The following is a 16,816-nucleotide window of genomic DNA, read 5'->3' as shown; positions in this document are numbered from 1 at the left end:
TGACTCCTGGGCTTTGCTTGCTTCTAAATGCATGCCACTTCTCTTTAGATTTGGCTTGGGTTCACTTCCTGGGATTGAGAGATTTGTTAGGAAATTAATCCTATTTTCAAGACCCGTGAGATGCAAAAAATAAAAAGAACGCGGAATAACAAAGATAAGCAATCATACACGACACAAAGATTTAAGTGGTTCAGCTTAATAAGCCTACATCCACTGGCGGAGACGACCCGGAAAAAATCCACTATCAAAAGATGGAGTACAAAAATAGTAGAAATAAAATCACTCAGATCCCAAAGCCCCAATACACCCAAATCTCACTATCACACAAGAGAGATTATTCTTAAAATATAATACAAAAGACAGATGTACAAACTCTTCTTTTGCTGGAACAGATGGCGGCTGATCTCTATTTTCTTCTCTCACTCTGCATCACCCTTTTTCTTCTAATCACTTGCTTTTGGCTCCTCCAAAAAACCACCAAGAAGAAAACACCCTTGTTGCCCTTGTACCTCCTTCTCTCAAATTCTCTCTTTTTTCTCTTCCCTTTGGTGCTTCACGTTTTTGACACACACAAATTCACCTTATGCTTTGTTCCTTATATAGAAGCTTAACTCTCATTTTACATGTTGGTCTAAGACTTCTACTATAAGTCAAACAAGGAGTCTAATTACACATAGGAGAATAACTCCAAAACAAACTTAGACAAAAATCTCCTAAATCCAAAAAGAATAAAGAACTAGTGAGATTCACGTGTGATGGGTGGCAAGTCACAACTAACAAGATTATCCCATAAAAGGACAGAATAAACATGGGTTACAATTTCATCAATTAGGCACGGCTGCTGATTAGTGAAAGCAGGAAGTCAAGAAGCATTCAAAGCTGCCATATCAATCAATCAATGAGCTATCAATTTGTTTGACTTATTTTCACCTGCCCTGCTTTCGTTAAAACATCTCCTTAAAATTAAGGAAGGGAAAATAGGAATTTGGCAAATAAACAAGTATTTGTTTAACTTATGTACCTATTTTTTATGACATTTAAATGAATTTTATTATAAAAAAATATGTATAAAATAAATGGGTCGTAAATAAGTCATGATAAGTACTTGTTTTGCTAGCTCTACTTAAAATTGATATGATTTTTAAAATAAAACTTATTATTGAGTTAAAATTTAATAATAATATATCACAAATTTAATAATAATTTCAAAAGTCACCTCTTTTTTTTTGTTAAGACTTAAGGAGAACATGAGATGACATATAGAACATTTTTGTAGTTTTTTAAATGTCGAGATTTAATTTATATATAAATATCTATTTTGTACAAGTTATCTTTACAAAAAGTAAAGATACTATTTTTTTTTTTTTTTTTTGTCTTTTTATTTATCACAACTTTATAAAAGGATAGAGTAATGCTAAAATGAAAATTTATATCTTCTTAAAATTGATGTGGTTTTTAAGATCACTATTAAATCAAAATCTAACATTAATATATTACAAATTCAATAGTAATTTTAAAAGTCACATTAATTTTGGAAAGACATGGAGATGTCATTTAGCATTACTCAAAAGGATAAGCTTGTCTTTTGTAGAAATCATAGTGTAAAATAAGGGTGCGTTTGGGATTGTGATTTCACAAGAATAATCTGCGTTTTTAAAAGATATTGCAAAACTTAAGACGTTTGGCACTGCGATTTAAAAAGTACTTAATTTAAAATAGGGAAAAAATATGTGATTTCTATAAGTAGGTTATGGGTGCTTATTTGAAAAAGTGCAAATTTAAACCAAAATCATAACTTCGCATAACAAATATTTGATAAAAAAATATTTTTTAACATATTTTACAAAACGCCTTTACGATTTTCATGAGTAGCGATTTCTAAAACGCAATTTTTAAAATCGAACTTATTAAAAGCGTAATCACAAACAAACTCTAAATTTGGGTGTGAAGAGTTCTCTTGAATGTTTTCTATAATTGGAATAATCCTGAGATTTTGTTATCACTAGGAGTCTAGGACTATGGGTGTTTTCTTTTAATGGGTTTTATTTTTCAGAAAAAAAAAAAAAAAAAATGTTGTTTATGATCACAATTTCACTTTAAATTGATTATTTTATATTGCTTCACCCATTTGTTTTGGTGTAAACAACTTACTCTATTTTTGAGTGTTTGACATGCCGTAAAATATTTGTTGACCTAAAAATGTTTTCAATTAATTAATGAAAATAATTTTTATGAGGCGTAAAATAGTTTCTACTTTTCATTTGTATAAATCGTTTTCTATTATTATGCCACACCCTTGAGGCACGCAATTGTAAGAGGGTTGTTTATGAAACTTACTTATTTGAGTAGGTCTCAAGTTGTTTGATCACCTGCTCGAACAGATGGACCCTACAAAAATTCTTTCACAATTGCCGGCCCGAATTACAAATATTTTGGACGAACAATTGCACTAGATCTTAATACAACCTCCAAAGACCTTTTATTCTCACTCACTCTTTCTTCTATAGTTCCTCTTCACTATCTAAATCTTCCTCAAAGCTCCTCATATTATACGAGAATTCTAGTCTCCCTTATTCACTTCAATTTGTTAGCTCTCGGATGTTTTGTTTCCGGTTCAGAGACAGAATTAAACATCAAAAGGCTAAAATCTCCCTCTCATTGGAAGTAGGAAACATCATCCTTAAATACGACCAGGCCTTATTATACATATGACATAACATATCTGACTATATATTGGCCTTATACAATATTATTTATTAATAATAAGCTTCTTCATTCAATCTCTACGCTCCCCATGCCCGCGAAGCTGCAGCCACAACAATAAGAATTGCCCATTAGAAGAAGAAGAAAACAGAGCACATTTGATAAGAAGAAGAAGAAGAAGACAGAGCACATGCCGATGGACCCAACATTATAAAGGAGTTTAATTTTCGTTTTCTATTTATTTATTTTACAATCACTTTAATCAGACAGATTTTGATAGTTTGCTTGGGGCTTAGCAAATATTTAAATGCATAAAAATGGAATTGATATAAATGACTGAAATATATTCATACGAACCTGTCTGAGAAAGAGCAAAATTTTTGTCGGCGCCCACATGCCACGCAAAGTAACCGAGCAATCCCTTTCCCTTAGCGTAGGTAACCTTAGTAGAGATGCTCTGCGTGTCATCATATCCAATCCATGTCGTCCCGGCATAGCAATAGTCTGTAACAATGGTGGAATTGTACACCGTCGTGGCACTATTCTGGGTTATGAAATCCTTGATTCCGCCGTATCCCAACTCATCTGAGGCGGCTCCATTCGCCGGTGCAAATATTCCATGGTTATTAGCATTTACCAGACGCCATCCATGGCCATAAAATGGAAGTCCGAGGACTAATTTCTTGGCTGCCACGCCTGACTGAATCCAAGCTCTAACGCCGGCGTTGCCGCTAACTTTGCTTGTCGGATTGTACAATGCAGCCGGCGGTCCGGTCTTAGTCGGTGAGTTTTTCGCAAAAGGGGTATATAAGTCATAGGCCATTACGTTGAGCCAGTCCAAGGTGTTTGATATTGCCTGAATGGGATAAATCAACGAGTAATAGTCAGAGGAGTAAAAGACTGCGGCGGATAGAAGCAACGGCGCCTTGCCGCTGCTCTTGGACTCGGCAGCGACGGCGGCTCGCCATTCGTTGAGGAGTGAACCAAAATTTGTCATTTCCTCCTTCGTGGAGGGGTACTCCCAATCGAGGTCAAGGCCATGGAAGTTGTTAGCCCTCGCTAGCTTTATGGAGGAATCTATGAATGATTTACGGGTACTGGGTTGGGTAGCCATTGAAGCAAAGGTCGAAGCTTTAGACTCTCCTCCTCCACCAATGGACAAAAGGGTTTTAACAGAAGGGTTCTTTTGTTGAACGGTTTGTGTGAAGGTCGAGAATTGGGCAGAGTTTGAGGAAGAAATGGTGACTTGGTAGGTGCTGGGGTTGAGATCGGCGAAGGCACAGAAGAGATGGGTGAAAAGGGTTGAGTCTATGCTGGACACCGGGAATTCGTTGCGGGGAGTCCAGTATGCGGCTTTGACGACGGATTGTCCGGCGGAGAAGTGGAGTTGGAGAAGGAAAAGGAAGGTTGAAAGCACATATGCAAGCATTTTGGAAGCCATTGAAAGGAGAGGAGCAGTGTACAGCCTACAGGCTCTTGCTTTGTCTAGCTATGAGATAATTAGATATATATAGGTTTGAGAAGAGACATCTTTTTGATTTTCGTTTTCCTCTTTGGAGCTAATTAATTATTTGGTACAAGAAGTTTTGGAATGAAAATGGACTTTCGTGGGAGTGTGGGAGTTTTTAGTGCCCATTGGCATAATGAGATCCAAAAATGAAATGGTAAGTGGAAAAGACTAATCTGCCGGTGCCGTGGCCGTTACGTGGTCTAAAATGTCAGCTTATAAGAATTTTCCAAAGAAAACAAGATGAAGCGATAGTCTGAGATCAGCCAAGGTCAACAATCAAGCCAACTGTTTTGAAAATGCTTTATCTGGTTTGGCCCAACAGCACACTAAAAGCCCACATAAAATGGGCTGGTCTTTCAACCCACGGTGAAAAAAGCAAAAAAAGATACATCCCTTATAGACACGTACACCACATATCTGATTACAGGCACCTTATTGTTGATATATGTATATATATATATATATAATCCAAGCTGATTATAATTGGCCTCAACACACCTGATAATTGGCCTTATTCGTTGATAACATTAAAAGCTTCTAAACACGTACGACATATATCTGATTAGTGGCCTGACTATTGTTGATAATTCAAGCTTCTACAGAGGATCATCGACCTTAACCTTCCATGCATTGTAAGCTGCGAAAACAGTAAAAATTACACGTTACAATTAAGTAAGCTAGGATAATGAAGACCGATCAATCGACTAGACATCCAAAGAGAAATAGTAATAATCAAATTATTTAAGATGCCATGAGACATTCAGTTACTGATGGAATAAGAGAGCAAATTAATAATAATGATGCCTACACTTATACTCTTCCACCTTCCCGGTTGATTGATCGTCTCGATCTTAATTAATTGATGAATGATGGAAGAATATATATATATACATATTAAGGCCTTGTTTGGTTTGCAAAATAGACTTTTGGATTGGACTAGCTAACACTAGATATAGCTAGTCCTTTATTTGGTAACACTCTATTCCTGGGATTAGTCTATTCCCATGGGACTATTAATCCTATACACACAGGGGTTAACTAAGCCACTCAAAAATGAATGGCTTAATTAATCTTTTCCTGTGTAATTAAATTAATCGTGTAAATTAGCACAAAAAACCCCACTTGTGGGATTAAATTTCGTTATCTTTCTCTTTCTATGTATATATCTCCGTTTCTCTTTTCTCCATCTTCATATTTCGTTCTCTCTATTTTTTTATCTCTCTTTCTAATTTCTCTTTGATTCTTTTGGTACACTTTTTCTGCAAGTGCAAACAATTTTTTTTTTTTTTTCTCTATAGTACTCTTTTTTTTTTCTTTTTTTTTTTAATTCAATTTTTTGATTTCTTTTGATTCTCTGATTTTCCTCTCTCCGTCTCTCTTTTTTTTTTATGTACCTTTTTTTTAATTCTATTTCTTCGTCTCTCTTCTGACGGAGAAACAAAATCTACAAGGTTTTTATAAAATACAAATATATAATCTATTTTTTTATTTCTTTTGATTCTCGGTACATTCTCCAACTATATTTTCTTGATTTCAAGATTGAGTTTGATTCTATTTTCTTCAACTATATATATTTTTTATATAAATAATTTTGTGGCAATTGGCAACAACGTAAAGTACATAATAAAAAAAAAAAAAAAGAGTTATAGTAAAGTTGTTTATGTTTTAAAAAAAATGAAAGTCCTTAATAATATAAATTGTATTTATATTATAAGAGTATTTTAGGAAATTTGATCACAATATGATTCCATTCACCAACCTATTGCATTGTACCAAACGAAGGAATAAGATTAGCTAATCTATTCTAGTGTTACAACCAAACAAAGGAATAGGAATAATTAATCTATTCCACACTCTTCTATTCCTGATAGTAGCTAATCCTTTTTCAATGGACTAGACATTCCGCGAACCAAACGAGACCTAATAGATTAGAATTAATGGCTTTCTAGGGGCTTGGAAATCTTTTAATTAAATGCATGAGTTGTAACTAACCTGCGGTTGAAAGAGTCCAGTCACTAGTGTCGCCGCCCAGATGCCATGCAAAGTAACCCCGCAATCCCTTTAGCTTGGCATATATAGCCTTAGTATAGATGGCAAACTTGCCATCATAAGCAATCCATGTAGTGCCATCATAGCAATAGGTTGTGACATACGAGGGATCGACCCCTTTTACGGGATTCCTTTCCACGATATTTTTATAAGGTATGGGGTCCAGATCTTTAGCAGCTCCATAAGCCGGTGAGAATATTGCATGGTTATTAGCATATACCAGAACCCAACTGCGGCCAAGAAATGGAAGGCCGAGGACTAATTTGTTGGCTGCCACGCCTGCATCGATCCAAGCACGGACGCCGGCGTCCACGCTAAGTTCACAGCTTGTTGCATTGTACAATGGAGCATGCGGTCCAGTCAACATAATGGATGAGGAAACAGGGGTATATATGTCATAGGCTACAACGTTGATCCAGTCCAAGTTATCTACGATAGCCTGAATGGGATATTTCAAGGACGACAAATCCTTTGACGAGTAAAGGACTGCTGCGGTTAGAAGCGGCGGTATGTCATTGGTGGAAAGGCAATTTCGCCATTCAAGGAGGAATGTGCCAAGGTTGACCATTTCCTCAGTCGTGTTGGGAAACAGCCAGTGGAGGCTAAGGCCATCGTAGTCGTTTTCCAGGGCTAGTCTCATAGAGGATTGTATGAATGTTTGACGGGATTCAGGACGGCTAACCATTGAAGCAAGGGTCGAATGATCAGTGTCTCCACCGATGGATAAAAGGGCTTTAATATCAGATTTCATGCTCTTCACGGTTTTGGGGAAGTCTTCAAACTGGGCGTTATACTTGAGAGGAAAGGTGACTTGGTAGGTAGAGTCGACATCGGCAAAGGCAGCAAAAAGATGGGTGAAAAGTCTGAAATCTATCTTCTCCACCGCCAAGTCACCCTGGCAATACCAGTATCCGGCTTGCACGGCTGCAGGAGTATCGTTCGAAGCCATTGAAGGGAAGGCGAGGCAGATCGAATACTCTTGCTTGCTTGGCAGCTATATATATATGTATGGGAGAGCATTAACCGCCATTGTAGGTTCACGACGAATCTGTGGCTGACGCGAAACTTCCACAGTGGCTTCTCCTAAAAGAACATCAGAGGAATGAAGCTTCATAGTGCCCGCCGCAGAAATAATTTCCCCAGAAGAGTCGCTAAGCACAGCTGCAGCAACTACGAAAGTTCCTCTGACAGCCACATCAAAATTTCCCTTGATGGAACCAAAACAAGGAGGGGACAACAAAGGAGGGAAGAGAGGCAGCCCACCATGCAGAGAGGTGAAAATCAAACGTGGTCTTTAGTTGCTGTAGAGCCTTAGTATGAATAGGCTGGGAACCTTCATATTGTGCAGGGTGCATGGTTGGTTTCACCCCCTCCACAATAGAAGGAAGTTGCGTTCAAAATGCACATACAATCGACAGACATTAATAGATAAAAGAAAACGATAATATTATTGATTATTATATTACAACGGATACTAATTTATAACGAAACCCTAAAGCTGCTAAATGATAAAATTCTCCAAGAATTGCAATAAAATAAAGAAGCCAAATATGGTAATTAAAATACCATAATATAAAAATACGTAGAACCGATCCACACACATGCATGTAATTGAAAGACCATAATGTTGTCCCCAAAAGATAACTCGATCGGCTGGGGACCATAAAGTGATAATTTGGAGGGCATACTCGTCCTTTGTCAATGCCAGTGTGTGCATGACGTGTGAGGCTTTTGATCATAATACATTAATGTAAATAATCAAAGAGCACCTTTCATAATGTAAAAGATCATATATTTTGCATAGGCCCATGTGGTTTGGCCCAACAGCACACTAAAAGCCCAAGTAAAATGGGCTGGTCAAAGAAAAAAAGAGAGTGCGCCTTGCGACGCGGGGAGAGAAGAGAGAAAGAGTTGCCTTTGGCTGTGATTTTTCACAAGAAAGAACAAAGGCGGCTTTTATTATTCGAGAACAAACTTTTATTATTACACATATCATTTATTATGATGTTAATTTGGCCTTATTCTTGATAATACAAGCTCCAATCTATATCTCTCTACGCTCATCCCCATGTAACTGAGGCTGCAACAACGGAAAGAATTACAGGTTAGAAGTTATAATGAGGACTACGAATCCAAATAGGAATAGCAATAATCAAACATGCCATGCATGAGACCACAACATTTATTTAGTATTTACCAAAAAAGAAGGCACATGGAGACAACAAAAAATTTGGTTTGTCTTTTCTCTTTGGTTGAAAGTACTCACACGACTTATTGTTGAAACCTAGCTAACAGGCTTTATGGGTCGAGTTCATGGCGTGTTGATTTATGTGTATGATCAGAAATATTACACACACTTTCACTTCTTATGTTTTCAAGTGTACACTTTCTATTGTAACAATAAAAACTAGTACTATTAGATTTTAGATGGATTATTATTGAAATTTTGGTTCTAATAGTGATTTTCATTATCACAAATCATTTAATTAATCATGGCAAACCCTTCAATATTTCTATCATCACTTGATTAACTAAACAGGTGATATGGCATGACTTGTTGGATTGAAAATAACATAGATAGGAATAGAATTTTAAGTGCATGAGTTGGAATAGATATATATATACACTTACCATTTCGAGAAAGAGTGAAATTTTTGTCGGCGCCGACATGCCATGCAAAGTAACCGAGCAATCCGTTTCCCTTAGCATATGTAACCTTGGTATAGATGCTCTGCGTATCATCATAACCAATCCAGGTCGTCCCGGCATAGCAATAGTCTGTAACAATCGTCAAATTGTACACCGCCGTGGCGTTATTATTGCTTATAAAATCCTTGATTCCACTATAAGTTATGGACCCATCTGGGGATATTGATGTAGCCACTCCATTAGCCGGAGAAAATATTTCGTGGCTATTAGCATTTGCTAGAAGCCATGCGTAGCCATAAAATGGAACACCGAGGACTAATTTTTTGGCTGCCACGCCTGCCTGAATCCAATTTTTAACGCCGGTATCGCCGCTGACTTGGCTTGTTGGATTGTATAACGCAGCCGGCGGTCCGGTCACGTTCGGTGACCAACCGGGGCCGTAAAAGTCATAGGCCATTAGGTTGATCCAGTCCATGGTGTTTGATATGGCCTGGAAGGGATAATTGATGGTGTAATAGTTTGAATTGTAAAAGAATGCGCCGGATAAAAGCAACGCCGTGTTGTTGGTGCTGCTGGATTCATTGGCGATGGCTGCTCGCCATTCCGTGAGGAGTGAGCCAAGGTTGGTCATTTCCGTGGCGGAGGAAGGGTATTCCCAGTCAAGGTCAAGGCCATGGAAACTGTAATTTCTAGCAAGCTGTATGGAGGAATCTATGAATGTTTTACGGGAGCTGTTTTGGCTAGCCATCGAAGCGAAGGTTGAAGGACTAGAGCCTCCGCCACCGATGGATAAAAGGGTTTTGACTGAAGGGTTTTTTTGCTGCACAGTTTGGGTGAAGGTTGAGAATTGAACTGCGTTTGTGGAAGAAATGGTGACTTCGTAGCTGGTGGAGTCGAGATCGGCAAAGGCACAAAAGAGATGAGTGAACAGGGTGGAATCTATGCCGGACACTGGGAATCCGCTGTCGGGAAACCAGTATGCGCCCTTCACGACAGTTGTCTGCCCTGCAGAGAGGTGGAGTTGGAGAAGGAAAAGGAAGGTTGAAAGCACATACACTAGTGTTTTCGAAGCCATTGCAGCGTACTCTTCTTTGGAGCTTTGAGATCTTACCTATATATAGCTTTTTCTGTGGATATATATAGCTTTTTCTTGTTCCTTTTTTTTTCCCCCGATTTTACGTTAATTATCTGATATTTTTTCTTTGACAGTACAATATATATTAAGGGAATTGTAGGCAGCGTACTCTTCCTTGGAGCTTTGAGATCATAGCTATATATTGCGCATAAGATAGTGTGGTTGAACTTTTGAAGCCATTGACAGTTTCAATAAAGACTTTATTAATTAGAGGGAGTTTTATTATCATATATAGACAGTTTCAAGCCGCTGAATGCGGTGGTCAAGTGTTAATTACGTGCACGTATATATAGCTTGCTTTGGTCTAAAATGTCAGCTTAAAATTATCCAAAGAAAAGAAGATGGACAAAGGATACGAGGGTTTATGTTTAACCAAACTAATATCTAACAATTTTAAGGTTTTTAATCAATAATAATAAGGGTGTAAAGGCAGTTATGGAATATTATTTCACAATGTTATATATGTTGGTGATGAAGTGGCTAAATGGTCAATGGGGAGGAGGCACTATATAGCTTGATTGGTCCATTTTGTATGTGGTAGCATGGAGAACGTTGACACTTTGCTGCCTAATACTTTGTATTTTGACAGTAAAGATATCGCTTACCCCAATTGATAGTCTTCCTCTATCTTCCTCGCTCCCTGATCTTGATGTTGACAAAGATGAAAGATGGTTCTTGTTTTTTTGTGATTTAATAATATTATAAGGTTTTTTCTTTTTCTTTTTTTTTCCTTAATGATACTGTTGAAATCATGAATCACACTAAAAATTAGGGCCGAAAAGGCCTACCTAAGCGGTTACGGTTAATGGTTTTAAGTTATGAAAAAATTGCTAACTGTTAATCGTTAATCACTAACCACTTTTATATATATATATATATATATATATATATATATATGCAATTAATGACGTCATTTTTGTATAATTTCAATATATATAAAAATGTATAAAAATTTAGAAAGAATGTTGTAGATGGTTGGGTATTGTCGTACTACCATATAAATGACTTTGTTTTTTTTTAAAAAAAAAAGCCGAAACGTATTAATTGCACAAAAAACGAAAAAAAAGAGTGGCGCGAGCTGGATGGGGAGCTGTGCGAGAGTTTTTTTTGCCTGAGAAAAAAGAGAGTGCACCATGCAACGCGGCGAGAGAAGAGAAAAAGAGTTTTTCTTTCTTTCTTCCTTATCTTTGGGTGTGATTTTTTACAAGAAAGAACGAAGGCTTTTATTATTCGAGAATAAACTTGAGTTTTCTCTAGGAGGTGTCTTTGGGTGTTGTGACAACATATGAACTATGAAACATGACAAAAGAAAATGACAATATTTGATCCGTGAAAAATAGATTACTTTGCTTGCTCTTAGTCAAGTTTTGGTTATGGTTAATTTATGAGGAAAATTAAACTTCTTTGACTAAAATCTCCCTCTCAGTGGAAGTCAGAGATATTATTCATTAATATTAGGATCTAATATTAGAGCTTAGTACACATATCATCATGATGTTAATTAATTTGGTCTTATTCTTGATAATACAAGCTCCAATCTATAGAGTCCCTATATCTCTACGCTCATCCCCATGTAACTGAGGCTGCATGCAACAACAGAAAGAATTACAGGTTACAAGTTAGAATGAAGACTACAAATCCAAATAGGAATAGCAATAATCAAACATGACCACCACAACATGTATTTACCAACAAAGAAGGCACATGGAGACAACAAAAAATTTGGTTTGTCTTTTCTCTTTGGTTGAAACTCACACGAGTTATTGTTGAAACCTAGCTGCTAACAGGCTTTATGGGTCAAGTTTCTTGGCGTGTTGATTTATGTGTATGATTAGAAATACTACACACTCTTTCACTTTTTATATTTTCAAGTGTACACAACTTGAATCATTATTGAAATTTTGGATCCTATGGTGATTTTCACTACCACGTCAAAGAGTGTGTAATTAAGTGTGTGCAACATTTCTTTTATGGTTATAAGATTATATAGGTCGACACGAACACAAATCTCTTAATTAATCAGGCGAACCCTTCAATTCTAACACAACTTGATTAACTAAACAAGTGATATGACATGACTTAGATTTAAAATAACATATATAGGAATAGAATTTTAAGTGCATGAGTTGGAATAGATATAATAAATTTATGATTGAATTCATATATATATATATATATACTTACCATTCCGAGCGAGAGTGAAATTTTTGTCGGCACCCACATGCCATGCAAAGTAACCAAGCAATCCCTTTCCCTTAGCATATGTAACCTTAGTATAGATGCTCCGCGTATCATCATAACCAATCCACGTCGTCCCGACATAGCAGTAGTCTGCAACAATGGTGGAATTGTACACCGCCGTGGCATTATTCTTGGTTATGAAATCCTTGATTCCGCTATAAGTTATTGCCCCGTCTGAGGATATGGATGTAACCGCTCCATTAGCCGGAGAAAATATTCCGTGGTTGTTAGCATTTGTTAGACGCCATGCGTAACCATAAAATGGAAAGCCGAGGACTAATTTTTTAGCTGCCACGCCCGCCTGAATCCAATTTTTGACGCCGGTGTCGCCACTGACTTGGCTTGTTGGATTGTACAACGCAGCCGGCGGTCCAGTCAAGTTCGGTGACCAACCGGGGCCGTAAAAGTCATAGGCCATTAGATTGATCCAGTCCATGGCGTTTGATATGGCCTGAAAGGGATAATTCAACGTGTAATAGTTTGAATTATAAAAGAATGCTCCGGATAGAAGCAACGCCTTCCTATTGGTGCTACTGGATTCCTTGGCGATGGCTGCTCGCCATTCCGTGAGGAGGGAGCCGAGGTTGGTCATTTCTGTGGGGGAGGAAGGGTATTCCCAGTCGAGGTCAAGGCCATGGAAGCTATAATTCCTAGCAAGCTGTATGGAGGAATCTATGAATGTTTTACGGGAGCTGTTTTGGCTAGCCATTGAAGCGAAGGTTGAAGGACTGGAGCCTCCGCCGCCGATGGATAAAAGGGTTTTGACTGAAGGGTTTTTTTGCTGCACGGTTTGGGTGAAGGTTGAGAATTGAACTGCGTTTGTGGAAGCAATGGTGACTTTGTAGGTGGTGGAGTCTAGATCGGCAAAGGCACAAAAGAGATGGGTGAAAAGGGTGGAATCTATGCTCGACACCGGGAATTCGCTGCCGGGAAACCAGTATGCAGCTTTCACGACAGTCGTCTGCCCTGCAGAGAGGTTGAGTTGGAGAAGGAAAAGGAAGGTTGAAAGCACATATGCAAGTGTTTTCGAAGCCATTGCAAGGGAATTGTAGGCAGTGTACTATTCCTTGGAGCTTTGAGATCATACGTATATATAGCTTTTTCTTCATCTGCTTTTTCCCCGATTTTGAGTTAATTAATTATCTGATTTTTTTTTTTTTTCTTTGATAGTACAATATATATTAAGAAGGCAAATTGCGTATAAGATAGTGTGGTTGAACTTTTAATCAAGCCATTGACAGTTTCAATGAAGACTTTATTAGAGGGAGTTTTATTATCATATAGAGGTCAAAAGAATTAATGAAAGGATATATATATCATTTATTACGCGTACGTATAGCTTGCTATAGCATAAATTACCGAATTAAGCAGTAGTCTATAACATAGCTTTGGTCTAAAATGTCAGCTTAATTACAATTATCCAAAGAAAAGAAGATGGATAAAGGATACGAGGGATATGGATGGACTTTTTTCTTTTTCTTTTGTTTTTGGATGAATAGAACCAGATGCATTGAGATTGAGACACGTGTTTTTTTGTGTTTTGCTATGGGACATATGCCCCAATTTCAATGAGTTTAGTTCTAACTAGAATTAGACCCAAACAAAACCCCAATACGAGCTCCGTTAACAATCAATTTTGTTTTCCCTATCCGGATTCTGAGTTAAGAGATGTTCTAACTTAATTCACCCACCCTAATAGAATATTAGGTACATTATCAATAAAAGTAATTGTATAAGCATCAAAGTGAAATTACAAGACTTCAACCTTGATCCAATTCACTTACTATAATCTCAATAAAGTTTTCAAATGCTTCACATGATCCCAAGGGTAATATGATCAAGGTTTAACCAAACTAATATCTAACAATACTAAGATTTTTGATTATCAATGGTTAGGCTTTAACAATTAGTATAAGAGCCAACACACATCATGGGTTTAAGTCACAAAATAGAATGGACCGTTGTAGATATTAGGTCATGAGGGTTAAGGGTGTATCAAATCAATGATTAGGCCTTGACACACTCCTATCCATGTGATTTTGAAATCATTCACAAGGATATTTTGAGTTTTTTCACTACTTGCATGGTTGTGGCCATTCTAGCTTGGTTGTGACCATTCTAGCTAGTACATGGGGGCTCTCAACTTTGGGGTAGGGAGTAGTGTATATAAGATAAGTCAATGTTTTCTTAGCGATCAGATTGTCCTTATGGTCCCTTCTCCAAGCAGTACAAGCCAACAAATTAATTAAATGGATATATATGTGGAATATTAATTATTTTACAATGCTATGTCGGTGATGAACTGGCTAAATGGTCAATGGGAATTGGAGGCACTATATATAGCTAGATTGGTCCATTTAATTTGTCTGTGGTGGAGAAGGTTGACACATTGTTGCCTAATACTTTGTATTTATATGTCACTTACCCCAGTTGGTAGGCTTCCTCTATCTTCCTCCCTGATCTTGATGTTGACAAAGATGAAAGATGGTTCTTGTTTTTTTTGTGATTTAATAATAGGGTTAATAACTTTTTAGTACTTGGATTTTAATGTTTTTATTTTTTTTTTTCTTAGGTTTTAAAAAATGACAAATCTAGTACCTCAGATTTTAGAAAGACCGAATCACCACCTTCGTTAATTTCCGTCAATCCCCACTAACGAAAGTCCACTTCATCGCCATTTATATCGCGACATGTGTCATAAAAAATTAAAAATAATAATAATAAAAAAAATTAAAAAATTAAAGAGTCACTGAAAATTCATCAAGATCGTCTTTTGACTCTTCCTTCACGGATTCTTCAGTCTCCTTCCACACTTCCTCATCCTCGCAACCACTCCGAAAATCTTCCTCATCTTCTTCCCTCAATATATTCAGGGGAGATATATGACCAACAACTGCCTGATCCTCCATTTCCAATTCCAGTTTCTCAAATAACCCACAATAGCTCTGCCACTCCAATACTCCTATATGTGATTAATATCAAAATCTAAGCATGACCCATCTGGAAATCAGTGTTTCAGCAACTTTATTTCCCAAAATCACAAAGAAAACTTCATGTCAAACAGTGATCTTTCAGCTCCTATTGCTAGACCGCAATACGAGGAAAACTCATCCAAAACTGCACCAAAAATCACAGAGGAAGAATGATATCAAAACAGTGATCTCTCAGCGTCTTATAAAAAAAAAAAGGGTCAAAAACGACGTCCTCTCGATCTACTTTCTCAGCAACGGGAGTGATATTCTCGCCGGTAACTTTTTAATTTTTTAATTTTTTAATTTTTTTTTTTAGGTTTAGTTTTTTTATTATTATTATTTTTATTTTTAATTATTTTGAATTTTATGACACGTGTCGCGATATAAATAACGATAAAGTGGACTTCCGTTAGTGGGGATTGACGGAAATTAACGGAGGTGGTAATTCGGTCTTTTCCAAAATCTGAGATACTAGATTTGTCATGTTTTAAAACCTAAGGGGAAAAATAAAAACATTAAAACCCAGGTACCAAAAATGTTATTAACCCTTAATAATATTATAAGTTTTTTTTTTTTGAATGGTAAAGTTGAAATCATGATGAATACATTTATGAATCACACTAAAATTTAGGGCCGAAATGGCCTGCCTAGGTGGTTCCGGTTAGTGGTTTTAAGTTTTGAAAAAATTGCTAACCATTAATCGTTAATCACTAATTGCCAACTGCTTATAATAATAATAATACATGCAACGACGTCATTTATATATATATAGAAAGGATGTCGTAGGTAGTAGGGTATTGTCGTATTACCATAGAAACGACGTTGTTTTGTTTTGTCTTTTTAATTTTTATTTCTTTTTAAATGTTTTTTTTTAAAAAAAAAAAACAGTTAGCAGTTATTAGGATTATTAACAACTAATCGCTGGTTTAACTGCCTAGGCAGTTAGTAGCGATTAGTTGAAACTACTAACTGCCTAGGCGGTTATGGTTAGCGATTGTCGTATTACCATAGAAACGACGTTGTTTTGTTTTGTCTTTTTAATTTTTATTTCTTTTTAAATGTTTTTTTTTAAAAAAAAAAAACAGTTAGCAGTTATTAGGGTTATTAACAACTAATCGCTGGTTTAACTGCCTAGGCAGTTAGTAGCGATTAGTTGAAACTACTAACCGCCTAGGCGGTTATGGTTAGCGATTTTAGCCAGTAACCGCTAACCGTAACTACATTTTTACTCTTACTAAAAACTATGAACAGTGTATAGAGACCAATAAACCTAACAATAGAATGAATAACCTATTAGTACAACCTAATGCTTAAGCCACATAAGCTAGAGAAGTGTCTCGTGTGGAGGGCTATTTTGTAGCATAGGTTAGAAAAATCAAATTAACAAGCAAAAACATTCTGATGGCCGCTTTGCACAGCCAAACCTTAGAATAAATGTTGGGTTTGATGTCCAGTATAACTAGTAATAGGTTAGGTATAGGGTTTAGGGTTCTTGCATTTGTTCTTATATCCTGAATTTTGAAACCCTAGCTCGAAATGATGATACTTAATGTTTCA

General features: G+C 36.7%; 4 protein-coding genes across 4 annotated transcripts; all 4 read right to left on the bottom strand.

Moving 5' to 3' along the window:
* Positions 1-2,457: 2,457 nt before the first annotated feature.
* On the bottom strand, positions 2,458-4,209 carry LOC132183646 (class V chitinase-like). Its single transcript, XM_059597005.1, has 2 exons — positions 3,061-4,209; positions 2,458-2,806 (listed from the first exon to the last, which is right to left on the bottom strand). Exons 1-2 carry the CDS (start codon positions 4,142-4,144, stop codon positions 2,784-2,786), a joined length of 1,107 nt encoding a protein of 368 aa, XP_059452988.1. The 5' UTR covers positions 4,145-4,209; the 3' UTR covers positions 2,458-2,783.
* A 379-nt stretch (positions 4,210-4,588) lies between these two features.
* LOC132185557 (class V chitinase-like) lies at positions 4,589-7,211 on the bottom strand. Its single transcript, XM_059599319.1, has 2 exons — positions 6,206-7,211; positions 4,589-4,850 (listed from the first exon to the last, which is right to left on the bottom strand). The coding sequence occupies exons 1-2, from the start codon at positions 7,209-7,211 to the stop codon at positions 4,810-4,812; spliced, it is 1,047 nt and encodes a 348-aa protein (XP_059455302.1). The 3' UTR covers positions 4,589-4,809.
* Positions 7,212-8,216: 1,005 nt separating this feature from the next.
* LOC132185606 (class V chitinase-like) lies at positions 8,217-9,986 on the bottom strand. The gene is made up of 2 exons (XM_059599364.1): positions 8,894-9,986; positions 8,217-8,342 (listed from the first exon to the last, which is right to left on the bottom strand). Exons 1-2 carry the CDS (start codon positions 9,984-9,986, stop codon positions 8,323-8,325), a joined length of 1,113 nt encoding a protein of 370 aa, XP_059455347.1. The 3' UTR covers positions 8,217-8,322.
* Positions 9,987-11,468: 1,482 nt separating this feature from the next.
* LOC132184495 (class V chitinase-like) lies at positions 11,469-13,351 on the bottom strand. Its single transcript, XM_059598145.1, has 2 exons — positions 12,231-13,351; positions 11,469-11,629 (listed from the first exon to the last, which is right to left on the bottom strand). Exons 1-2 carry the CDS (start codon positions 13,321-13,323, stop codon positions 11,610-11,612), a joined length of 1,113 nt encoding a protein of 370 aa, XP_059454128.1. The 5' UTR covers positions 13,324-13,351; the 3' UTR covers positions 11,469-11,609.
* Between the last annotated feature and the right edge of the window lie 3,465 nt (positions 13,352-16,816).

Source organism: Corylus avellana, chromosome ca6, assembly GCF_901000735.1.
Source record: "Corylus avellana chromosome ca6, CavTom2PMs-1.0".
In the NCBI taxonomy this organism is placed as follows: domain Eukaryota; kingdom Viridiplantae; phylum Streptophyta; class Magnoliopsida; order Fagales; family Betulaceae; genus Corylus; species Corylus avellana.
The sequence above is the reverse complement of the archived record's forward strand: the minus strand, read 5'-3'. Positions and strand labels throughout refer to the sequence as shown.

Excerpts from the sequence above, each read along its gene's own strand:
- LOC132185557 (XM_059599319.1), bottom strand. The coding sequence starts at position 7,211 with ATGGCTTCGAACGATACTCCTGCAGCCGTGCAAGCCGGATACTGGTAT. Across the intron at positions 4,851-6,205 it reads CTGGACTCTTTCAACCGCAG|CTTACAATGCATGGAAGGTT; the intron begins GTTAGTTACAAC and ends CTGTTTTCGCAG.
- LOC132183646 (XM_059597005.1), bottom strand. The coding sequence starts at position 4,144 with ATGGCTTCCAAAATGCTTGCATATGTGCTTTCAACCTTCCTTTTCCTT. Across the intron at positions 2,807-3,060 it reads TTTTGCTCTTTCTCAGACAG|CTTCGCGGGCATGGGGAGCG; the intron begins GTTCGTATGAAT and ends TTGTGGCTGCAG.
- LOC132185606 (XM_059599364.1), bottom strand. The coding sequence starts at position 9,986 with ATGGCTTCGAAAACACTAGTGTATGTGCTTTCAACCTTCCTTTTCCTT. Across the intron at positions 8,343-8,893 it reads TTTCACTCTTTCTCGAAATG|CCTCAGTTACATGGGGATGA; the intron begins GTAAGTGTATAT and ends CCGTTGTTGCAG.
- LOC132184495 (XM_059598145.1), bottom strand. The coding sequence starts at position 13,323 with ATGGCTTCGAAAACACTTGCATATGTGCTTTCAACCTTCCTTTTCCTT. Across the intron at positions 11,630-12,230 it reads TTTCACTCTCGCTCGGAATG|CCTCAGTTACATGGGGATGA; the intron begins GTAAGTATATAT and ends TGTTGCATGCAG.